The 24,765-nt window shown below is 40.1% G+C and overlaps 7 protein-coding genes across 8 annotated transcripts in view; 4 read left to right on the top strand and 3 right to left on the bottom strand.

Annotated features, from left to right (window-relative positions):
• Nucleotides 1-361: 361 nt before the first annotated feature.
• LOC115624797 (lysosome-associated membrane glycoprotein 1-like) lies at nucleotides 362-4,967 on the bottom strand. Of its 2 annotated transcripts, XR_003995487.1 has the most exons (5): nucleotides 4,718-4,967; nucleotides 1,547-1,906; nucleotides 1,263-1,484; nucleotides 807-1,203; nucleotides 362-731 (listed from the first exon to the last, which is right to left on the bottom strand). XR_003995487.1 is itself a non-coding variant. In XM_030519641.1 (4 exons), exons 1-4 carry the CDS (start codon nucleotides 4,773-4,775, stop codon nucleotides 866-868), a joined length of 978 nt encoding a protein of 325 aa, XP_030375501.1. In that variant the 5' UTR covers nucleotides 4,776-4,967; the 3' UTR covers nucleotides 740-865. The 2 variants fall into 2 exon arrangements, 1 of the variants encoding a protein (XP_030375501.1); XM_030519641.1 differs by lacking the exon at nucleotides 362-731 and having other exon boundaries at nucleotides 740-1,203.
• Nucleotides 4,968-5,158: 191 nt separating this feature from the next.
• Nucleotides 5,159-6,670, top strand: LOC115624798 (mitochondrial carrier homolog 2). The gene is made up of 4 exons (XM_030519642.1): nucleotides 5,159-5,495; nucleotides 5,574-5,742; nucleotides 5,801-6,298; nucleotides 6,357-6,670. The coding sequence occupies exons 1-4, from the start codon at nucleotides 5,285-5,287 to the stop codon at nucleotides 6,424-6,426; spliced, it is 948 nt and encodes a 315-aa protein (XP_030375502.1). The 5' UTR covers nucleotides 5,159-5,284; the 3' UTR covers nucleotides 6,427-6,670.
• A 4,479-nt stretch (nucleotides 6,671-11,149) lies between these two features.
• Nucleotides 11,150-13,985, bottom strand: LOC115624796 (ester hydrolase C11orf54). The gene is made up of 4 exons (XM_030519640.1): nucleotides 13,652-13,985; nucleotides 13,320-13,418; nucleotides 12,652-13,262; nucleotides 11,150-11,381 (listed from the first exon to the last, which is right to left on the bottom strand). Exons 1-4 carry the CDS (start codon nucleotides 13,968-13,970, stop codon nucleotides 11,208-11,210), a joined length of 1,203 nt encoding a protein of 400 aa, XP_030375500.1. The 5' UTR covers nucleotides 13,971-13,985; the 3' UTR covers nucleotides 11,150-11,207.
• Nucleotides 13,986-16,329: 2,344 nt separating this feature from the next.
• Nucleotides 16,330-17,038, top strand: LOC115624933. Its single transcript, XM_030519783.1, has 2 exons — nucleotides 16,330-16,688; nucleotides 16,759-17,038. Exons 1-2 carry the CDS (start codon nucleotides 16,330-16,332, stop codon nucleotides 17,036-17,038), a joined length of 639 nt encoding a protein of 212 aa, XP_030375643.1.
• Nucleotides 17,039-19,200: 2,162 nt separating this feature from the next.
• LOC115624795 overlaps nucleotides 19,201-24,765 on the top strand; it is a 53,532-nt gene continuing 47,967 nt past the window's right edge. The window contains exon 1 of the mRNA XM_030519638.1: nucleotides 19,201-19,661. The gene's annotated coding sequence lies outside the window, so the exon portion shown is untranslated. The remainder of the gene's footprint in view (nucleotides 19,662-24,765) is intronic.
• Nucleotides 21,711-22,216, top strand: LOC115624800 (lysozyme D). The gene has a single exon (XM_030519645.1). It carries the CDS (start codon nucleotides 21,738-21,740, stop codon nucleotides 22,158-22,160), a length of 423 nt encoding a protein of 140 aa, XP_030375505.1. The 5' UTR covers nucleotides 21,711-21,737; the 3' UTR covers nucleotides 22,161-22,216.
• LOC115624801 (lysozyme D) lies at nucleotides 23,890-24,391 on the bottom strand. The gene has a single exon (XM_030519646.1). It carries the CDS (start codon nucleotides 24,367-24,369, stop codon nucleotides 23,947-23,949), a length of 423 nt encoding a protein of 140 aa, XP_030375506.1. The 5' UTR covers nucleotides 24,370-24,391; the 3' UTR covers nucleotides 23,890-23,946.

Here is a 24,765-nt window from a genome sequence, read left to right as displayed (position 1 = left end):
GAGTTTTATAAAATACATATTATAAGAAGCTTCTTTATGTGGAAATAAATTATACTATATATTGAGAATGGTGGTATTGTATCACTTGATGCAAAATATCAAAATGTAAATACAATGGCCGAAGAAGGTTATACTCGTATTATAAGGCGTGGACCATAACAATGAATAGTGTTTCTGTGAAGGTAGTGAAGCATATACATATATCTACCCCCGTAATTTATAAATATATGTATTAGCTTTATGGAAATATAAACGTCTTTGTATTCCTCACAATTTCGATTACATTTTGAAACGTTTTAGGAGCTTGAAGTTCGAAATAAACAAAAAACACTTTTGTTCATAATGAAAATACAATATACAGTTTGTAGACTAAAATTTAAATCAATTTTATTGTAAGATTCCGCTTGGTTGTTCGTACACGAAATGAAATAGAAATCATGTTTAAGAGTAATTACATTTTAACAGCACACAATGCACGCGAACTCGACATTTTACATATTCCGGACATACACGTTTGTATATATATATTATATTTATATTCATATATGTGGACTTCTTTTTGATATTACTCCTTTATCGCCATCAATTTTGACAAATTTTAATTATCGAAAATAACTATAAACGTTGCCTCAAAATATATTTGCAGCAAGCATATGCAAAAGGTCGCACATTGAATAAGCTTTTTCAATTTTATAAAAAGTAGCAAGGGCTACTCTCCAGGTAACTGCCTGCTGCAAAATCCATTTTTAAAATTATATTTATTACTTCCAACAATGTTACGCCGCCCATTTCAAAATCAATCTTACATTTCTCTCTTAATAATGCGCCCTCCCTCTTTAACTGTCTTTAACTGGGCAGTTCAATTTTAGAAGCTCATGTAACCGCGTGAGGTGGAACGACGACGTGCGCACAGATAAGAGATCAACACGACCAGAATCAAGGCAGCCAGAGCAATGCCCACAGCAATTGGAACCACATCGGATGTTTCCGAGCTGTCGCAATCATGAACAGTGGAGAAGGCTGTTGTGTTGCTTACACGGAATGCCTCGGCCTGAACTTGGCTCACGCTTATGACACCCTTAGCCTTCACGTCGCCAATGTTTTCGGTTAGGTTAAACTTCTGGACGCGTGTGCAATGGTAGGACATTTTCTCAGGTGTGCTGAATTCTGGCTTAGTGTGGGTCATCAAAATGGTTTCGTTCTCTGGAATTTGAATTGAGCATTGTTCGAGAAGGGTCTATTTGGGAAATTAAAATACATACCCTTGGCATCAGGGAAGTTATCACTCAGCAACGGTAAATGAATGCTGATCGTAGATAAAACGCTGCTTCCGTTAACCTTTTCAAACGTCAAAGTCAGTGAATGCTTTGCCTCATCAGGTCCCCACATAAGTTCAATACTCTGAATGGTTTTATTTTCGCATGAAAAGTCCTCCACCTTAGCATCGCTGGGTATGTTATAAAGACCAGTAGCTAGTTTGTTTTCTGAAGGAAAAACGTAAGCTTATTAAACTGGGGCTTTCACTGGTCTGAATGCCTTAACTTGCCTTTCGTCTCGTAGGTAAAATTCAGTTGGGCGGCCATTTTTAAAGCAATACATGAGCTATTCCATGTGCCAACACTAGGTGCCGGGAAGGGTGTTGGCTTTGGTGTGGTTGTTGGCACTGGTGATGGTGTGGTCGTGCTCGGTGCTTCCGTAGTTGTGCTGGTGGTGGAGGTCGTTGGTGTGGGCTTGGCCGTAGTGGTGGTAGAGGTGATTGGCTCCTGTGTAGTAGTTGTAGTTGCAGCTGTGGTTGTAGTGCTACTAGTGGTGCTCGCATTGGTCACATTTTCATCGATAGGTACATCCGGGGACACCGACTTTGGAATATTTGCATTTTTAAGGTTTGCATCCAACTGCGCTTGAACTGTTCAAAGATAAAAAAGTTTATTGTTAGTTTGGTTTGTGAAGCTGGTAGGTTATCTTATCAGCTGTAGAGTACTGACTGTATCAATATTTAGCAGGGCTTTTTGTTTGTTTTCCTTATGATTATAATTAAAAGAGTACAACAAAATACACTCTACATGGTTTATCTCTAAATGTCTAAGCTTTTATGTCGTTCAACTTGAGATGAGCGTATTTGGCGGGTCTTTGGTTCTTCCCAATGTGTCCAAATCTAAATTGAAAGTTATTTCAACTTCATAAATGTTCCTACTATCTTCATAAGGTTAATACGAAAACAAATGTAAGTTAAACTTTATCTGTAGAAAGTGTTGAAAGTGTTTTGATTAGCTAAGTCTCTCTAGGAATAAAAATTACAACTAGAATTCGAGAAAAATAGTATATTTTAGTAATGACATTGTTAAGCGTATTATCAATGCTGTTATTAAATGTAAATTTTACATTTTATTTTCAACCTGAAAGCTTAACCGCCTCAAGCATTTTCTTTGTGACTCATATTGTGGTTCATGTATAATACATTTTGCACATTGAAATTTTTGATAAGAAAAGATAAGAGAAGATAAACACAAGATTCTATTAGAATAAATACAATTTAATAAAAATCAATGCGATGGAAAATGTCTGTTTTAAATGTGAAGGCTGATAAGCATCCTTCGAACGGGGGCCGAACATTTCCGGCGCAGTCAGTTTTTTAGTCTGCAAAATTGTGGGCGAATTGTTGTTCTGGCGATAAGGCAGGCAAGCAGAGCCGCGAGCTTAAACTGCTCGTTTGCAGTTGTTGTTGTTTAGTCAGCACTTTATCTAGCTCATACATGCATACATACATACTTATATACATATGTATATATACGTACATATGTACAGTTGGTGGCTATGCAAACCAATATGAAAGGGCAGAAAATATTTCTGCCATTTTGTTGATGACTCAACACGCGCCTTAATTTAATTTCAGCTCAAGCTTCTTTAACGCCTGTTTGCCTTAGACTTTATACCCCGCTCCAACCCAGTCAATAACGCATTCTGTTGCACAAATGTTTTGCGGTTTGTGACTGCCACCCGCGCTTTGCCCCTCCTCCTTTCCCATCGCACACCATTCTAGTTCAATGCCATTTTAGCGGTGCAACCGAAGATGACCTTTAAATGCAAGTTGAGTGCAGCACAAGCAAAAAAGGGACGATGGGTTGTGGTAGCCAACTAACTAGTTGGAGAATAGGCGTGGCTGTCAGACATGTTATAGAATTTTCACCCCACGCTTGGCATAAGAAAATTGTGGAAAAATAATCTCATGTGATTGGAATGCAATGGAAGCAACGGGTTCGGTAAGAGGGGAACAGAGATTTATTTTAAATTAGCGAAGGCCCTAGAGAATGCTTCTAGAATAAAAAACTGGCGTGTGTAAATTTAAATAATAATAATCATTAAATGCAATAGAAAGTTACAGATATTTAGTGATAAGTCGTGCTATAGCATTTAACATTAACTATACTATGCTTTCGTGCCTAAAACAAAATACCGCTTGGCTATAAATTGACATTGCAATTCAGTATAAATTCAAAGTAACAATAATGTCAATTTAAAAAAATATATTCACAGGTATTCCAGATAGTTTTGTTTAAATCTGTATGAACTTTTCAGTTATTAAGGGGATTCCCTCTACATACATTCACACATAGTAAGGTAGGCACGCACAAGCCGACACGGCACAACTGGCCGGACCCTAAAACCAACATTTTTCATTCCGTTCACCGATATGGCGCGAGATAAGCCGTATGAAACATTTTAAGAGTATGAATATATTATATACATGTATGTAGCAAGTTAGGCAAATAAATAACAATTTAAACGCTGCTGTGAATCAAATATAATTATATAGTTGCGTCGCAGCGCACAAAGGCGACGACAGCAAACAACAAAGTAAAGAGCAATCGAGTGAGAGAAGAAAGCGGGCGAGAATGCTAAGGGCAAGGCGAAGCAACGATTTGGGAATTCAATGTGCCTGCATAGTTAGGTGTATGTAGGGGCGAGAGTATAAACTCGGGTGGATGATTCAAAGACTGATGGACTAGCTGGGAGAGGGAATCAAACTTGAATTGCTCGCTGTAGATCTTGTTTTTGTTTTGGAAGCAGCAGGCAGTCTACAGCCATTGTACGATTATACTTTGCTGGTTAGATAAGTCAAGACGGAGGAAGATAAAGCGCAGATAGTAGTGCATAAAGGAGGGGGCGACTGTTGCACTTGTCAGCTGCTATATAACGGCATCCAGTCACCATTTTGTCACAGCCACCGCTTTGCTTGCAGTGATGAAATATATATGTATGTATGTAAATATGTACATGTCGTATGTAAATATATACATACATACATACATACATATGTACATATGCATGTACATGTGAAATACATAACAAAATCCACAGAATGCCGAACGGAGGTTAAGAGAATGTGGATTAGCGAAATGCGCATGAATCACGCAAAATTAGAACCAATATTAATTACGACGCATCATTTTTTTGCTTGTGATTTTGTTTTTAACATACTACTACTTTACACCTCCAACCCCCTTTGCAAAACACGACGACACTTGTAGATAAAACGACAATAGTCAAGCGAATGGGTTACGTGCGTGAGCACAAGCGAGACGCAAATACATGGATGGAAGCAGAAAAAAATTAAAAAATTAAATTGCGATGAACAAGCAAATTGAACAAAGACTTCCAATGTAGAGTGACGTTAGGTCTGGGGCTTAGGGGACGAAGTTCGGGTAGTTTTACTCACCAGTCAAGCTCCAACACAACAGCAGTGTAGTGCATATAATATACTTAGTTGAAAACATATTTAATTACGCCAATTATTCGTGTCGCTTTTAGTAAGATTTGGTCGAATGGCACGTAATTTGTAATCTATATGTTTGTGGGTCTTTGGCAAATGTGTCAACTTTAAATGGAATCTATTTAATTTCTGCACTGTTCACTTTTTCCTCGCCTCTTTAGAACTATATTTCGGAACAGGAACCGTCGCACACTGATAGTCGTCTTATGGGGTCTGGGAGGCAATAGCTACAGCTGTAAAAGAAATAAGTTAGCAGCCCCCTCAAAAAAAAAACGGCAGTGCTGAAATTATCCAGCACTGGCATTTTATAGACTTGTAAAATATCGATGCTTTCAAATGCGAAGCCCTGACATTTTTATGTATCGATGTTTTGCCTGTCAGAAGGTTTTGATGTAATCTGATGAAGTTATAGTTCAGTTATAGTTATAGTTATAATAATTTCGCTCAGCTCGTTTCTAAATTTGAATCCGAAATATACACATCCACACCACAAAGGCAGGTAAAACGGGTGAAATGGCATCTTTTCCAGATACCGTCAGAAATGAGGATACAGAGGTCAATGGTTGGATTCGATTTGGCTTCCGTTTGGGAGTTAGCGCGGCGCTACATCCATTTGACTATTCGAAAACACTGATACAGCTGGGGTATGAGCCCATAGCAGCCCGCCCAGGCAGGTCGTTGCTGGGAAAGCCCATTATGACGTTGCCGAACATCTTTCAGTATGGTATGTGCGATAAGTCTGATGTTGCCGGCAATTAGACGCAAAATTGATTTTTCTTTGTTTACATTTGCGTTTTTGCAGCCGGTCACATACGCAAGATTGATGGTTTTGCCGGTTGCTATCGCGGCCTGACTCCCAAGCTGGTAGGATCAGTTCTAAGCCTTGTGGTTAGTGAGCGTATTGCTGAGAAGTTGGGACTTCCGCAACAGGATGACATGAAGGATGAGTCCGACCTGAGTGATGAGGAAATGTAATATTGCAATTGCCAGGCTGCCAGATATAGCCTTCTAAAAAACTTTGCCTTTCAGCTATGCGCAATTCAAGATCAATTTAAAGCGCGATATTGTTTTAACTGTTAGCGGCATTGTGATCGCGCATCCGTTTCACGTGATTTCGTTGCGTATGATGGCACAATTTGTGGGACGAGAAACACTATATACCTCTATTATTGGCTCGATATCCGAGATCTGGAAGACTGAAGGCATTTTGGGTTTCTTTGCTGGCCTCATCCCAAAACTTTTGTGTGATGTGGTGTGTTTGGTTTTGACTAGCTCCACGGTCTATATCTTGAACAAATATGTGATCAAGGACAAGTTGGGCAGGCAGTACAATGCGGGCTTCACACAGTTTGCCTTTTCTAGCATTCTGTATCCCTTGCAAGTGGTCTCCACATGCACAGCAGTTAGTGGCTCACGCCTGATGGCTGGCCAACCACCGATTATGCCAGCTTACAACAATTGGGTCGATTGCTGGAATGATTTGCAGGCTCGCAGCGAACTGAAACGCGGCAGTTCCTTGTTCTGGCGGTACGTTAAATTTCAAAAGTCTGCAAACTTAACTAAAAATTGTTCTTTACCCCCACAGCTCTCAGGGCATTGCGACCCCCGTGAAAGCTTCCTATGCCCCTCTACCGAAGCTGGTACGTTATCAATAAGTTGGTTAACAATCGGGCGCAGCTTAAACTGCCGGTAATGCGTCACATCCAGAACCAAACCTCCTAGCCATTGCCTTTGCATTTATGTTTTTCTGCACGAGCGCGAACCTACATAACTGCATTTGATTTATTGTCACTACAACTTTGAAAAACTATATTGTATAATATACAAAATACATCAAAACATGTGGTAGAGCGGATGTGCGTGTCCAATAATATTTTATTGCCTTGTTTAAACCGATTACTCCATTTTAGTTGGCATCAAATGCAATTTTTTATTTAAATAGATTATGTCGGAGTATTATAATGGTTGCCCTTTTATTATTTGTCTGTCATAATCTATAAACTGTTTATATATTGTTATCGTTTTAGCGTAGAGAGCAAGATAATAAAATCGGAGAATAACTGCAATTCTTTAGATTACGTATTTAAATCTAATTTTAGGACTACTTCGGCCAAGGTGCATAAGGTCTAGATATTAAGATGCAGAAGAACATTACCCCAATAGGATTTAAAGTCTACAATGTTAGCAATTAAACACTTTTCCTCAGCACAAAAATGTTGAAGAGACTGTAAAGCGTCTATCGTAGCAGAAATTGGTAGATATGAATATTATCTGACTTAGAAAGAGTTAATTTAGTCTGAAATGATTAAAGATAACACCAGATGAATATAGAGCACACTGTCTTAACATTAATTGCTTTGACAAAAGCATATACATATTGTTTAATGCTTGGCTCGGAAAATGTAATCATGTCTGTGGTGTTCGAAATTCAATTTAACCATTTACCAATATACGCAGAGACTTGCACATGGTTGCTGCTTTTCCTTTGGGGTTCACTGAACGGTTAGTGGCAGCCAAAGTTGGGGGCTGGTTGTTGTCGCCGCCATGGGGCACTTGGCCTGCCCGCCTTATGCGTCATTAACTAATTCGTGTCGTGTAGTTGTCAGCGTTGTTTTGGCCAACATTGGATACTGACAGAGCTAAACAGTGCCTTGACATCGGGAACAGGTTAAACTAATGCACACTGCATTTAACGCGGACAGGTTGTGGGTACCGCCAAATGAACACTTACGTATATATGTACATATGTATGTATGTATATGCATACATCAAATGATTGGACTGCTCAATTTGATATGATGCCATTTAGTTAAAACCAATTTGATGTTACTTGAAAAAATTAGTCCACGCTGAGATTAAGCGGCAATTTGAAGTCAGGCGAATGCGCAGAACCAAAAACCAAGGCGCGTCGCCGACCTAGACACAAAACTTCGTCTTCGGCTGTTCAGAGCTGAGCTTGGAAATCAAGCAAGCCAGAAGCGACTTTTTCTTCGACTTCGAGTTAACTTCAACTTCAGCTTTTTCAGTCTGCAAAGCGCTTTTGGACCGAGCGGACGTGGCCGCGCTACAAAGTGAAAATAAATCGAAAAGTGGAGCTACTGCACCCTCGGGCCGGCCGGTCGGTCACATTATAAAACGAACCACATAATAAAAAGTGCTAATAGTGTGAATAAATATGGAAGCAGCTTGGGCAACGACTACAACCACAACAACAGCATAAACCAATTTTCCTCTATGTGGATGTGGGCAGCTCTGAAAACGCGCGACGGGCAGCGAAATCGCATTTGCATTTCTCTCTTTTTCATTCGTTGTGATTCTTCATTTTCAACTTCAGTTTGTCTTTCTGTGGTTCCGATGGAAGATTAAATTGGATCAATCGATCGATGTGTGTTGTGTGTGTGTTTTTAAAACGAATCGGCTCAGTCCCTTTGCAGTGCCACTTTTTATTTATTTTGTTTCTGAATGAAAAGGCCAAAGAAAGATCATTTGAATAATAAATGCAAATATTAGAAAACCGTTATGTGCTTTGGCCGGTCGTTAATCAGCCAAAAAGCGACCCCAAAAATTGCTTCGATACCAAGCATTTAAATGCAAATGCTAACACGTTTGGTCAAGTCTATCCAATATCTAAGCAATATTTAGTGAAAAAGTCAAAGAAGAATAACAAAAACAACGTCGTATGATAACGCAAAGTGGGTGGAAACTTTGAAGCGATTTGCGGGTAAGGTGATATCAATATTATAAACATATTTTATTCTTTAGATACATTTAAATACCTCAGTTCACTTCTATAGTTCAAAAATACATGTTAATACCAGGATTGACGAAATTTTTATTTTCTCAATCATGAAGCAATAACAAGGTTCTGATAAAAACCGACCTTTAGAACCTTTAGAAATGTGAGATGATGTTTTGCACATTTTTGTTATCAGTAAAGATTGAAATATAATTCCGATTGGGTTCGCTTATTTACTTCTTTTAAGATATTGTGTAATATCTAATATATATATATTTTGGGGGAATCTTTGTAGTAAACAAGACACATGAAAAACTAGTTAGTTTCACTTCAAACTATACTATGCACTAACTATATTGAAAAGACTTCGGTCTAATTTTGAACTCTATTGTTATCAATGTTCAAATATTAATTATATTTTATTGATTTAATTAAAGCACTTTAATTTGATAAAATTTCTATTTGCCCTAATCATAAACCAACAACGAGGTTCTGATTAAAATCGAATCGATCAGGACTGTCAGTCTGTCTATCTCTCGATCTGTTTGTTTGTGTACGGACGTATGAACAATGATTATAAAACCTAGAGACACCAAATTTTGTATACAGATACCTTATGTTTGTAACACCATTTGTATAAACAAATAGATCTCGGGAACTAGAAAATTATTCTCCCTCTTTCCATTCCCATGCTATTAGGGATTTTTCATAGGTCCGGTAATTCTTACCACGCATAAGCACGCATAGACACAATCCAAACTTCACATAAACATATGTCTCTATATACTAGATACTTTTTATTTAATTTAGTTTATTTAATTTTTTTGTTTTCATTATTTTTTGTGGGTGTACAGGATATTTAAGAGTTGAGTCCGGTCGGCTCTAGCATTTGTTTTTTGTTTTATTAATATTTCCTTTTTTTGCAATTTATATAATTATTCCACACATTGGTACAGTGTTTTTTTAAAGTCGGGGCATCCAGCTTTAGCTTTGACTCTTGTTTGTTTTTTCTAAGGAACAGGAAAACGAAATACAGTACTTTTTTTTGGCTATCAAGGCTTTTAATGACAGAAGTCTCACAAAGCTAATGTGTAATGTCTTTTATTGAAATATCAATTTATTCCGCACAATGCTTTTTTAAAGAGTTCCAAAATCGAGGAATTGCATCTATCGGAGAGTTTTTATGATAATGCTAAAGTGTCCGATTATTACTTTCTTTTTGATTAATTTTACTGTTATTAGGCTCATTTACATTAATAAGCTAGGTTTCCCACAGTCTCTAAAAATTCGTAAACATTTAAAGAGAACAAAATTCAAATGAAAACTAATTTTGTTTTTGTTAATGGGCCTAACTTAAAACTCTTAACTTCCCTATAATTTACCAGTTGCCATGCAACGCATGTGTATAAGGACGGTCAGACAGACAGCCAGATCGATTCGCCTTGTCATGCTGATCAAGAATATGTATTATTAAATTGTTCACTTTGTACAGAATATAATAATCCCTAGTCTTATGCGTACTAGGATTTATTTTTTCTAATTATAACTTTGAGAATGTTCGTCCAAATACTTGTATATACTTGTAATTATTTATTATAGTTTTGAAAATTGAGTGATTTTTTAGAATTATTCAATCGTTACTTCTTAAAACAAACATTGCCTTCAATGCAATCATTATTGGATGGATGTCATCTGTTCATTGTGGTGCTTGAGCTTTTTTGCTGGCCTCAAAAATTAGCTATATAGTGGCAAATTTGCTTAACCAGATGTCCAAACACTTAAGGGAGAGTTTAGAGTGATATTTGAAGCACGCGATGCTTTCACCGTCCGCCGAGTGCTTTGTTATTCAAAACTTTTGTGCACCTTCCACGTACGAGTATAGTGCTCGTGTAGGCGAATCTACATAACGAATTGAAAATATTCTCATTTAAATATGAAACGAGTTGCAATATTTTGATTGGAAGTTATGAGGCATTGCATGACACATTGAGGAATTGACAGCTGTGTTGCTGGCATGCGATTTTCAATTGCAACTGCCGGCCAAACTCGAATGAATCATTTTGAAAGACAGATGTGCCATGTTTTGAGTGCTGGCTAAAACTAATCGCTGTACTTAGTGCACGGCAAACGTTCGACGGCCAGTGCATAAATCAAAGCTATTAAATAATTAATGGCCAGCGGTGCGCGGCAGGTGCAGAAAAATTTCAACGACTGTGTGCTTGCAAAATTATTAGCGGCCTGCTTAGCTAGCCGCCGTGTCTCTCATTAGCTGTTCGGAAATTAAGAAAGACGTGTAAAATTATAAGGCCAGAACCCACAGCTACTCTAATCGGTGCTAGGGAAATGCGAAGGCCAAAACGGTGCCTCACTTTTGCAAATTGAGCTGGCAGACCTGAAACTGAAAAGTGTTTCGAAAGCCATCTTCGTCTCCATCGATATTGAGCTGGGAAAGTCGGGCAGCCACAAAGCCAGCCGCCAATTCATTTAGGTGTACGGCTTGCCATTTAGCCGTTACGTAAAACAATCTTTCGACGGCGCCGTAAGCGATCTGATAAAACGAAGCAATTGCCAAAACAAACAAACAAACAGACAAGCCATAAATCCAACAGCCAAGAAAACAAAGAATACGAAGAAACGAAACATTTTGCACTTTTTTTCTGTAAACTGTGTTATTTAATTACTGTTTATAATGGAATTTATTTAATCTCTGCCCACTTTGTGTGTGTCCAGCGGCTTGTCCACACGCACCACCCGCTCCGCCACATTCAGATAGGCTTCGTACTCCACAATGTCGGGGGTGGTGTCGTAGTGGTAGTGACCGCCCCAGTTGGAGAACGAGAAAGAATGGAAGTGTTGTAGCCGCAGATCCAAGTCCTGCCAAAAAATAATTCAATAGGTGATCAGTAGTATTACTTTTTACCCTCGCCGAAATTATAGTATAAATAAGTATGTATATTTGAAGAGCATTGTAGATTTACGAAACGTATTATCTCTTTAATATGTATTACAATATTCTATGGTACTATGTTTTGTGTATGAATAATTTGAGCCCATTTAGTATGTATATAGTATACGTTTTTGCAGCTTTCCAATCAAGTATTTTCAAGTTATCATAAAACCTTGAATCGATTTCTTTGCACTTTTATTAATTATGCCATCAAAAAATTGAGAAATAAGTGTTAATTAAACTTTGCAAAAGTGAAAATGCGATTTAAACAGTGAGATCAAATATCTCGCATTTACCCTTCCAAAATAAAATATTTCATTCACTTTTTTGTATGAAACCATTTTAACAAAATTCGTCAGTCCATATTAAGAATGTTTTTATACCCTGTACCCAAAGGATTGTGCCAATATTTGTAACACACAGAAGGGGAGGCGTGGCAGACCCCAAAAAGTATATATGTATATGTATAGTATTCTTGATCAGGATGACAAGCCGAGTCGATATACCGATATACCATCTCAGAAAGTATAGGAGCTAACCAAACATGGAATACAGATTTTCCAAAGTCCTAAATTCTAAAAGGTTTTTCTTTGGGATTGGGCATAGGGTATTACCTCTAGTTTGTTTATTAAGACAAAATTCATAAGCAAATCGGATAACTACAGTATATAGCTAAAAAGACAACGAACCGTTCAAAAATCATTTTGAGAATGAGCTTAAAGTTGATTAAAATCGGTGAACTTTATCATAAAGCTGTCGTATGAATGAAGTTGCGGGGAAAGTGCTCGGTAAAGGGTATAAAGGTTGGGTCAATAGGTTACACGAATCTTTAATATTTTTTTATGACTCGTTTCACATGTTTCACGAGTAGTTCGTGACCTATAACCACTTGTTTCAATGCAAACCAAAACAATGAAGCGTATACTCGTATAATGGCTGAGAAGAAGTTAACTTTGTAGTTCGTTTTGGAATGTTCTACTTTAGTCTTCTATAAACATGAAAAATATACATAAATGGTCGTATATTTGAATTGCTTCTGATATTCCAAAGAATTGTCTTTGTTCGGATATAGTTAAGTTAAACATGAAATTCAAGAAAATAAACATAAGAAGGTATGATTCTCTTTTAAAAAATGAGATTCGTTTTTCAAAACCTTACCCCTTACTGAGCTCTGAATGAGATGATATTTGGACTTACATGCTCCTTGGTGATCAGGGTGCCGACGGCATTAAGCTGGGCTGGCATCTCATAGAACTTTAGCCATTGATTGACCTCCTCATCCGTATGAATGGGCGTCTTGCTAAAGTCGCGCATCACATGCTGGTGGGCGGCACCTCGCTTAATCACAAAGATGCCACCCAGACCAACCACTTTATCGCCATAGTGGTGCTCCAAGCCCTTGCGTATGCTTTCGATAAAGTTGAGGTCGCCCTTGCGCTGCTTCGCGCTGATCTTCAGCACCTGCCCGGGCTGACCGCGACTGAGAAACAGGTTGAGTAGCAAGGCACAACGAGGCTCTGTGTCTGGTATGCGTTCCAACACGCACTCCTCTTGCGCACCCCGCACAGTGGCCGTGTAGCTGCCATTCGTGAGCACATCATTAGCATCCACGGCCAGATTGTAGATGCCCTCGCAGTTGGAGCTACGTATGGGATAGGGGCCGGCGCCTGCGCCGACAGCGAATATTTTGCCAGGCCCCAGAATCTTGCGAGTAATCTCCTTGATGTTGTACAGCTTTTGACGTTGCACCAACGGCAACAGGAACGGTGGACCGCCAACCTCCAGTAGTGTTGGCGAACCGCTCAATCCTAATGGTAAGGGGTCAGGGGGTGCTCGTTTTTAGTTGGGGCATGACTATAGCTTACCTGACTCTACCAGACCAAACTCTTGGGCCTTCAAATCGGGACAAGCCTCTACGCTGACGCTGACCGTGGAGAAATTTTTGTCCAATGCGCCCTGAATGACTGCCAATAAGAAAGAGTGAGAATTTTTAAATTTCGAAAGCTCGTTGTCGTATCGTTAGCATCGCACTCTATCTCTGCTGCTATGTAGGTTGTATTTGCCAAAATAAAAGCTTCGCAAAAGCTCTCTGGCCAACCATATGATTTGTGTTTATGAAAACCGGCTCTGAAGGTCATTCGCTGTGTGTGCCACATTTGTACACTTTTCTTCTTTTTTTTGGGAACTTTTTGCTCACCATTTTTCAGCTCCGCTAGCGGAGGCACATGCAGCGGCTTCTCCTCGAACAGCAGCTGCTCGGTATTAAGCTGAGCTTGAGCTTGAGCTTGACTCATTTCTCTGCTGGAATTCCGTACTCCAATTAGTTGTAGTCCAAATGCAGACTGGTTCTGGTTCTGGCTTCTGTGTCGCAGCGCACCGTGTGGAAAGCTCCTCTCGCGCGATCGTTCCAAACGAGACTGATGACGAGCAACCCTAACAGCTATAGCCACAGCAATGACAACCGCAACCACCTCAGCACCTCCAGCACTCACTCTAACTCGACCTATAGTTAACATTTGTTTGACTTTTGGTGTTCTCGGCGATCGTCTGGGTTGATAAGATAAACCACACGCCTGTCCGAGTAGTTTAATTGGCGCTCCAGTCTTTCATAGGTGCAGGTGCTCTGTTCTTCTTCTAACGAAAGCGGCACAGTGGGACTCTTACAGGTTTCCAAACCTACCTTAATAAGTAGGCCCATGAGTGCCTCATTTGAATACTTTCGAACTCTTTGAGTCACTTTCACTGGAAAAGTTCTTTTGTTGGTGCTGTTTATGCTTCTTTTCAAACTAAACTGGTTCCCCCCTAACTTTACAACTGACATTTGCATAAACACAATTCCACGGCATTAAGTAGCGCCTGCTCTTATCAGCCCACCTCGATTCTATTCATACTTGAAATGTAAATATTTGAGCATACTTTTCATTTTCTGAATGATAATCCATTCAAAATGTATTTGCATTTCTATCAAATGATTAAGTTAGTAGTAGTCTTCAACATAAATTCCATTCTCGATTAAACTTTCATAATTTTGGACACATCTAAGAAGACCAGGCAATGCGCAAACAAATTTTAGGCTATTAATAAATTAAGCCACTATTAATTTTACCTTGAAATAACCTGTTGAATAAAACAAAAAACAAATTTCTAGCTATTAATTAATTAAGCTACTATTAATTTTACCTTGAAATAACCTATTGAATAAAACAAAAATGCTTCATAAAGTGTACCATATCAGTATACACCTAACTCTGTTTGTACACGGTAGATTGGTTCCAGAAAACGTTGTGTAAAAAAGACATTAATCATATGTTATTTTGAATTGTTATTTTTAATTTTCAAACCGTGTTAAATCAAAACCGTGTAAAAACAGAATTAGTTTCTAAACTATAGCTTTGTCACAAGTTTCCATTTAGAGCACCCTTCTGATAGCTCTAATTATAGATCGGTGAGAGAACTAGACTAGATTTCGGTTGTTGCCTTGCATTTCAGCCACCTAGAGTTGCTGTTGACGCCTTTAGAGTGTTGTCATATCAGCACGTGATCATTATAAGTGCTTTTAGCCATTATGCAGTGCGAAGCCATTTTGTGAGCAACTACGCTCTCAGTAAGTTCTACGGTACTGTTGGAAAAATTCCTACATTTTTATCAGCGCTCCAAGCTTCACTCGAGACTTTTTATGAGATGCCTAACTGATTATTTTCGGATGAAGAAAAACATATGCATATAGTGTGTTTCTGGAGTCTAGACATTTATATGTCACTATAATATACTTGTAGAGCAATCGATTGTCTGATGGAGTTATTACCACAATCTACATTATGAATAAATTTGGTTCCCATATTAAAAAATGAATTTTTGAAACCAAAATGCAATGGAATTGTTTTTCAAATTAATGTCGCAAATGCGGTTAATAGAGTGGTTTCTTCACTTGCCCATGGGAAGAGTGGTTGGCCTGATTCCACCCAACCTGAAGCAGCAGTTCTGTCCACTTCACAGATAGTGCTGAGACCGCATATAGTCAGCGGTTGTAATCTGGTGGCGGCTTTCGGTGTAGCTGCGACGCCAAGCAACTGCTGATAAGGAGGCATGGTTTAGTGCCACTATCGTCCAAATTTGCATAATTCATGTGCACAGAAGCTCGGGGTTACGCGGAGGTGTTGGGAGATCAGACATATTGCTCAGGGCGTCAATTTGAAGAATGAATGTTTCGGCGGACTATCAGCTGGGATGTGTGCTGCTATAGGTCTGAGTCTGCCTTGCAATTAAATCGGTAATGTTGTGTTCTCTGTGTCATCCATCTGCAGTGGCATCATTCAAGCAATTTAGATTCGCCATAGCAGCGCGCATGCAATCATGTTGTCCATGTCTAAACTACCTAACTGGTGCAAGCAATCCATCATTACTTCAATGGATACTTTATCATAATTACGAACAAAGAACAGGCCAGTGAGCCAGAACGGCTGCCGGACCAGCCATGGACCAGCAGCTATGGACCAACAGCAGGAGCAGCCTTGTTATTCATGCTGCCATTTACAGGCATTTCGTTGTGTGCCACTCCAGCGTTGACCTCAATTGATGGCTCGAACGGGCTCCAAGAACTCGTTGACCCAATTCTGCTGGCTTTCCCCGCCACCCTTTCCATCTGCCAAAGCGTTCATACAAGTATGTGCGTGGCTGGCGTTCACTTTTTCGCTTAGTTGGGAACTGGTTGCTGTTTGGGGCGGCCGACTTGGGATGAGTGGGTCTGACAGTAAGGCAGCAGCCGACATGCCCCTCTGAATGTATTAACATATAAACTTACAAGTGTTCCTCTTCTCCATCCTATTAGGCAATGCATGACAAGCGCAGCTCAATATAATCTTCATCAGCGACATCATGGGCAATCGTATGGGCAGTGGCATTCATGGCGACTCCCCCGGTGCGTCGCAGTTCAACACCCGACGGCGTTATCAGCAGCACAAGCGCGAATATTGTCTGCAGGATGAGTATCGCTCCAAGACACTGCCAGCACGTCGCGGAGCTCACGACGAGACGGGAAAGTCGTCCAATCAGCGTGTGGGCTCCAGCGGCTGTTTGGCCACAGGTGGTGGACCGGGTGGTGCTCCACTGCCCGCCGACGGAGCGGCCACAGCAACTCCAACCAGTGGCGAGACATCGCGAGTTCTGTTTCTGCTCTACTTAATACACCGCACCTGGAACGTAGTCATGGACACAATGGACACACGCACCAAGAGGTAATTGGTATGCAATGCACAAACATAGCCAGTTGGTTAATGCCACGCCGATATCTTGCAGTCGCAACAGTCGTTCATCTCGCAATGCGTCGTCGCCCCAGAAAGAGGTTCCAAACGAAGTGCAGTCTCGACGGCCAGACCGACCGCCCGACAACGTCAACGAAGAGTGCTCCATCGGCATCACCGACATTGATGCCTCCTCTTACTGCTCGCAGTATTCCTGCTGCAGTTGCAGTTACTGCGATGAGAGGGGGGTGCCGGGCGCCCAAACGAACGACTACAGCTCAATCGCTGACAATTATTCACTCGATTCGATATTCGAGCCACCAAAATCAATGTGTCCAAGGTAAGTGCCTGCCCAAAACAAAATTTCTTTTTTCGTGTCACCAACCAACATTCAATTCATTGCACATGTCAGCGAAGCTAAGCTTCACGCTCAGAAGGCTGAATTCTGCGAAGATAGTACATACGGGTACTATACTTTTTCATTTGCGCGCTAAAGTGTTGGCCCACATGAATACAAGTAAAGAGAAATTGGTTACTTAATAGGCTTTTACGGATCGGTATTCCAAAAGACGTCTACCACTCCATAATGAAACCACTATGGAAGAAAGAAAGAATGAAAATATTTTATTGAGGCATTGAAGAAAAAGTATCCATGTTCTTTGGTGTGCTTCACTAGTGCTCCACTATTACATTACAAGAGATCGAAATATCGAAATCTTTACATCTAACGATGGAGAAACATACTTGTAGATGGAAGTAACTTTTTTTGGACTGACCAAATTTGTTTTATTACCTACTCGTATACAAGTATGATGTCCATCAGTCCGCCCACCCCTTTCGTCCCTCTGTCTCTTTAATCTTTTAATCTGTACTACTTACTAGAGTGAGATAATAAGGTACATGTGTATTAACTGCGTGAATCATGGCCACAATGTTTTCTTTTTAAGATACATTGGAGCGCACATAGCTTTGGCAAATCATCTTAGCTCTTTGACTATGAAATAACCAATCTATATTCATACATACAAGTACATCTTAATAATTTGTTCACATGCCAATCGAACATGGCTATACTCCTTCCTTTGACTGTCGCGTACATTCCAAATTAGTTAAGCTTTAGTTTTAACATTATTTGCAAATAAGTAATATTTTTTGTAGTCGACTAAATAAAAGGTCGTCCTAAAATGTAAACATTATTTTAACGATTTTAAAATCGTTATGCGGTTATCTTAATTACGTTTAAAAAAAAATTATTACCATAGGTAATAATGAAGTTGAGCGCTGTGGGTTATGGGTTCTTTGACCTTGGAGTGCCCGCAGCGTAGGTATTGAGATAAGTTAATTTTTGATTATTGTATTTTGTAATGTTCTTGGCACATTTGTTGTACACAAATATTACAACAGCAGAAGCAGCATACTTTATAAGTACATACATACATACATGATGGTGGAGTGCTATAGCAATCAGCAGTGGGACTAGTAAAGTTTTGTTGCATACTTTTAGGCCCCATTAAACACTGTTCTTCTACTGAACGTTGTCTGTTAATCACCGCAGACAGCTTTAAACTCAATTACATACATAGGCGTATAAGACTAATCTTCAACTTTCAGAAACTTCAGAAACACTTCTAACAAACTGCAATACTTTTTACCGCACACGATTTTTGCTTTAATTTTATTAAATAATGTAGTAAATAAGCAATTTTTTTTTGTTGAAGTTTAATTTTTCAAATTTGATGCCATAACATATTCATATCAGTAAAGTCAACACTAAGTACAAGTATACATACAAGTATATTCGTTTTCGATTTAGAATAACACTAACACATGAATGCAGCGCACCCACTTCACAAGTCTTATACAAAGCCTGATAGACAATTTTAAGACAAGTTCAATGCTAAGCTGAAGTCTTAAGAGCGACGGAATGTGTCAAAGAGAGACAGATAGGAAGAGATGGTGAATCAAACAAGTCAAATGTCTTCGGTTAGTAAGACTGGCTCGGCTCTGAGCCCAGTTTTGTGGCTGGCTTTGCCTTCGGATCAGTTGGTGCGAGACTTTACAACGAAACGGACGTTCAGTGCGCTCGACTTCGATTCCAAACTCGAATTTGTTTGCGACGCTGTTCCGAAGTGTTTTGCAGTTTTAAATCCAATAAAACAAACAAACAAACAAACCGAACGATGGCTTGGTTAGCAGCATTCGAAAACTAACCAAAGTTCATTCGCGAGAACTGCAAATATATCACCGAAAGATTTTTCTAAATGGGCGCATTTAACTGCTAATTTTGTTCTATAGACTCCGCTCACCTTGTTACGTGTGTCAGGCGATTACGCTATTTTTTTCTTATTGCTGCTGCTGTTGTTGTTGTTGCTTTTGTTACTGTTGCATTCTCGAGAGGCAGAGGCACATGCACAGGCACAGGCAAAAAATAAGAAACAAGTTTTATTAGAAAAGTGCTGAGTGCTGGACAGCGCTGTCTCGTAACAGCATCTCGCGGGCGCAGATTGCGTTCTAACGGTAAAACGAGTACAACTTTTTTTCGCCGCGCACGGCGGACTGTCGACTGGCCTGGCCTGGCCTGGGCTATTGCAGCATCGACTTTAACTGCAACCTACTACAATTCACTAGCATGCTCCTAGATACATCTTCCCAGTTCTCTTTGCGCTAATCTTCTCAATTTATGGTTCGATGCAATGCAATGCAAGTGTGTTCGATGACGATGACGACGGCAAGCCAAGTGCAAGGCAAAGAAATATGAAAAGTGTGTGTGCGTGCTAAGCATGTGCTAGTGTTAGTGTGCTAATGTGTATGTGTACGCGTGTGTGCCAACATTTTTAAGAACACTCTGCAGCGACCCGATTTAAATTGGTGTCAATACTCGCTACATTGCTCGCTTCAAAGTGGATTTCGGGCATGCTGGCGTAGAAAAACGCATGATACAAATAATCAGAATAATAAAGAATAGAGGTAAGCAAATCGAATTGGTGCATGCGATTCCTAGCTCTTAGCGGAGTTACAGGGTCAAGAGCAATCAACGAATCACGAATTACACGATACGTTGGTTATTCTGCACGCAAAAACAAAAGGGAATTTTAGATGTAAGGCGTTTAGAAGTGGTTAGAACGGCACGGCTAACTCAGAAATTCGTTCAACGGGTGTTATTCAAATTGTTTATATATGGAAATCTGCAGAAGACCACCATGAAACATCAACATTCCTCCCTCCTCATATGCTTGATTGAAATTCGCAATTTTTATTAATCCTTGTTGGTTTCATTGAATTAGGTTGCTTCAAAATGAATCCTTTTTAATTTTTAAAATGTTCGATTGCTAAATAAGGTGAACGAAATGACATTTGCTTTTTTTTATCAGTGTACCTGTAGGTGGGCTTAGCTCGAAATGCAGCGGAGCATAATTCTGAGCAGCAACCACTGACTTCTAAGATATGGGCATACATTATGCTAATAGCTTAACTGGCTACCTTTTTCAAACTTTCTTTTTGACATTCCCTCCACACATACCCGTACATATGTAAATGCATATATAGCATGTATGTATATTGTTTGTTAGATTTGTAAACTGTTAATCCCCCTGCTCTGTGCTTTGAGTATGGTCTGTGGGCTAAGCTGGCATTGAACTGTTTGCTTTGACACCCACGCCGAAGAAACTTCAAGCCCCAACAATATTTGGCCAAACGAAAAGAGCTACTTAAACGTGCGGCCATCCGAGGCTATAAAAACATTGTGCCTACATAAATCGCAGCTTGTTCATCATCAGTGGAAAAAATAAAACAAATTACGTTTAACTGTACTCGAAAGCTGTATCACACAACAATAGTGAAAATTGAAATGGTAGCACGCGCAATCGCTGCCGTACGATGCGAGTAGCTAACAAAGCCACTTTGGATTTTGCGGCCCAGACGACGCATGCGCAACGGCATCGGCCACGAGCTTTATGCTGAGCTGCTTAGCTGCTGTCTGTTTTGCAGAAGAAGAAGAAGTGTGAGACAACAAAGGAAACGAAATAATAATACTTATAACAAATAAACAACGCAGACGCTGGCCCAAGACCAAAACACCAAGACGAATGAAAAACTGTTCCGGTCTGATTTAACAATCGTTAATAAATAGCTTATACATACACGTACACACACACTCACACACACATTTGCAACATTGAGGCACTTGGTATGGAACGCTGGGCCAAAAGCTGCACGCAAGCGCAAAGCAAACTCATTGGGCATTGGCCAACTTACTTTCGGCGACCATGAATAATTCAGAAAACCGAACAGATTTCTTTTTCATACGATTTTGTGGTCAGGTGTCAGGCAGCGGCAGGCTTGCCTGTTCTTTAAATGTGAGCCAGAGAGACAAAGACCCTGTATTTCGAAACTTTTCGAAACAGATGTTGGACAACTTAGCGCTTTGGCTGACAAATGAAGCAATTGTGGATTGAGTAACCACCATTTGCTTAGCTCTTGTCCAAAATTGTAATTGTTGTGGGGCTTACTTAGGTCTTGCTCTTTTTGTTCCAATACAAATCGCATTTACTCATAGTCGCACATCGAAGTAGTCGATATACATATGTAGAAGAAACACAATTATCATAATTCCGCATGCCCAAGACTCAAACAGTGAGACCTTGTCTGGGCGTAGCCAGCATTCAATCATTAATCAAATCATTAGTTTGGCTTTGAAAGCTAGTACTAAGCGGGGCATACAAATTACATAACCAACAATTCGATCGCTATCAATTCCCCCCTTCCCCACCCATGCATATTATGTTTAACTTTGTTCTTTTGAGGCTGACGCTAGCCCGTGATTGCGCTTTATTTCATTCACCAGATCGAAACGACACTTGGCAATCGGTAAAATGTCTTATTTTCTGGCTTGCCAACTACTTGACAATGTCATAATACTTGTATGCTTATCAGCAGAAACACTTCAGATACGAATAGAACATCAGTTGTGCTGTTTTCGGCCTATAAAAGTAGCCGATATTCCAGCATTTGGCATCAGTTTGTGAAAATTGAAAATCTATAATCATGAAGGCTTTCATCGTTCTTGTTGCCCTGGCTCTGGCCGCTCCCGCTTTCGGTCGCACCATGGACCGTTGCTCCTTGGCCAAGGAGATGTCCGCCCTGGGTGTCCCCCGTGACCAACTCGCCCGCTGGACTTGCATTGCTGAGCACGAGAGCTCCTACCGCACCGGTGTTGTCGGCCCCACCAACTCGAACGGCTCCAACGACTACGGTATCTTCCAGATCAACAACTACTACTGGTGCCAGCCTTCCAACGGCCGCTTCTCCTACAACGAGTGCAGCATGAGCTGCGACGCCCTCTTGACCGACAACATCACCAACTCCGTCCGTTGCGCCCAGAAGGTCCTCAGCCAGCAGGGTTGGACCGCCTGGTCCACCTGGCACTACTGCAGCGGCTCTCTGCCCAGCATTGACAGCTGCTTCTAAGCTGTACAATTAAATTTGATTTGATTGATTTGTAATAAAATGGGTTAATTGTTAAATTGCTTTTGCACACATGTATCTGGAGATTGGGTGCGGTGGTGTTCAGAAAATTACTGCTGAGCTTTCTCCTAATTTCTGGCTCTTGGCGATGCGGTGCCACTCTCCTTAATAACCGAATCTCGTGTGCACAATTCCGAAGATGCTCAGGGCATTTTTCAATTTGCTGGCTTATCTAATAGATTTGGCATTATTGTGTCTACAATTTACGGAGTCGACCTCATAATTGTCCACGATGCCGGTGCAGGCGCTCTTCGATCCAAGCTTGCGGAAGTGGGTCTGAATTGACATCATTTGCGTTTCGCTTTTATTAATTCACCGATTCATAATCAATAGCGAGTTCTTCACCGAGGTCGCTGTGGTTACCCGTCCAACTGGTTTCGGTTTCATATACTACGAGTATAATCGTATATACAAACATATCAGAGCCGCCACAACTCACCCAAATCATAACGAATACACATGTCCGGGGCTGGTTATTATTTACAAGTAGTGTTGACGTTGACCCGTCGTCATTTTTTCGGCTGCCTGACTTGACTGACACGCAAAGTATTAAATTTACTTTCTATGAGAGAAAATGTGCAAAACAAAAAAAAAAATTAATTTTATGACTGAAACAAAGTTTTATACAAGTATGTGCATGGCCCGACCAATAGCCAAAAGTTTCTAATTTTATGTTTTTGTTGCTTAATTTGTTTCGGCTTTTTTTATATTTAGGTGACAATCGGTGTCAAAGCCGATCCGATCGAATAGTCGAATAAATATGCATATTCTTTAGCATCAATGGCCAACTTTAGAAATTAGAAAGTGCCTTACTGCTAGACCGAGTCATTAATTTGCAGATATACTTACTTTTTGAAATGAGTTCGCAGTTATTCCTGAGTTTCGAACATCGAATATAATTTTCGTACTGCAATTTATTGCCATAAGCTGCTGCATTTTAATTTCAATTGATGCGAAATATTGTCTGGATTGAAAGACTAAGCACAGGGATATCTTATTCATACGTACATATTTTATCTTTTTGTATAACAAGATGATTTCATATACTGTTGGTACCAGTTGATCTAATAAATATACCAGAAGAATAATTTCACATATTTGCAGTTCTTTCTTCAATTAGTAATACAAACTATTCTGTGGCTCCATCCTGATATTGTAAACCGCACAATTATAGTAATTATGACACATTTTCATGTTCAGATAACAACTAATACTTGCAAAGAATACTATATTTGAGCAACTTACAACTGATGTGCTCATTGGATGATATGCAATCAAACTATTGTAAGAGACTTGATTTAATTCCTGGAGAACGGGTTGCTGACATTTATCACATTCAGATAGAAGCAAGTAAACATACAAGTACAACCTATTCATGATCTCAAATAAGTACAATAAGTACTAAATACTTACGTACATACTTGTAGTATGAAGAGCGCATTATCGCTTGAGTAAGCAGCGACACGTCGTCTGGCACTCGTAAGGGTATAAGTTTCAATATAGTACCTATAGATACCAGAATGACATCATTGGTCACTACACGCGCCAGCCGCTTCAAGCACTCGACGGATCAAATGACGACGATTTTTGTTGAGACACAGACACTAACCGAGCCTCATACTATAGTACGCGTACTTGTACTGTACGTGAACAGCATAAACAACAAGCATGGTTATATTATTTTCGAAACCTTTTATTTTTGTAATCACTCAAACATATCAAAAACGCTTTAGAAGCAGCTGTCAATGCTGGGCAGAGAGCCGCTGCAGTAGTGCCAGGTGGACCAGGCGGTCCAACCCTGCTGGCTGAGGACCTTCTGGGCGCAACGGACGGAGTTGGTGATGTTGTCGGTCAAGAGGGCGTCGCAGCTCATGCTGCACTCGTTGTAGGAGAAGCGGCCGTTGGAAGGCTGGCACCAGTAGTAGTTGTTGATCTGGAAGATACCGTAGTCGTTGGAGCCGTTCGAGTTGGTGGGGCCGACAACACCGGTGCGGTAGGAGCTCTCGTGCTCAGCAATGCAAGTCCAGCGGGCGAGCTGGTCACGAGGGACACCCAGGGCGGACATCTCCTTGGCCAAGGAGCAACGGTCCATGGTGCGACCGAAAGCGGGAGCGGCCAGAGCCAGAGCAACGAGGACGATGAAGGCTTTCATGGTTAAGTAGTTCGGATTACTGTTTTAGTAAACTGATGTTGAGAATAAGGTTGTAAGCGCTTTTATAGTGAATTAACGAGTTCGTTATCTTACTTTGACGTACGGCCGGTCGTTGATAATGCTGATATGGAAAGGTTTGACATTTCTCAAGTTGCGCCCCTCTTGAAAGATGTGGCTGACATAAAACCAACTTCAGATTGAAAATTTCAAGACTATCGACTTACAATCTATTAGTTTACAAAAAATATTTGTCTTCACCCGAGCGGTAGAATGGCATAACTTAGTTGTATATACGCGTAAATGCGAATGTTAAATAGTGCTGCACAGACCGTTTGATGTGAAAATCTGAAATTATGGGCTATCCGGTCCATTTTCACACCAATTTAACTCATTTGA

The sequence above is a fragment of the Scaptodrosophila lebanonensis genome, unplaced genomic scaffold (genome assembly GCF_003285725.1).
Source record: "Scaptodrosophila lebanonensis strain 11010-0011.00,11010-0021.00 unplaced genomic scaffold, SlebRS2 tig00000061-arrow-pilon, whole genome shotgun sequence".
Lineage (NCBI taxonomy): Eukaryota > Metazoa > Arthropoda > Insecta > Diptera > Drosophilidae > Scaptodrosophila > Scaptodrosophila lebanonensis.
This window is presented reverse-complemented; position numbering and strand designations above follow the sequence as displayed.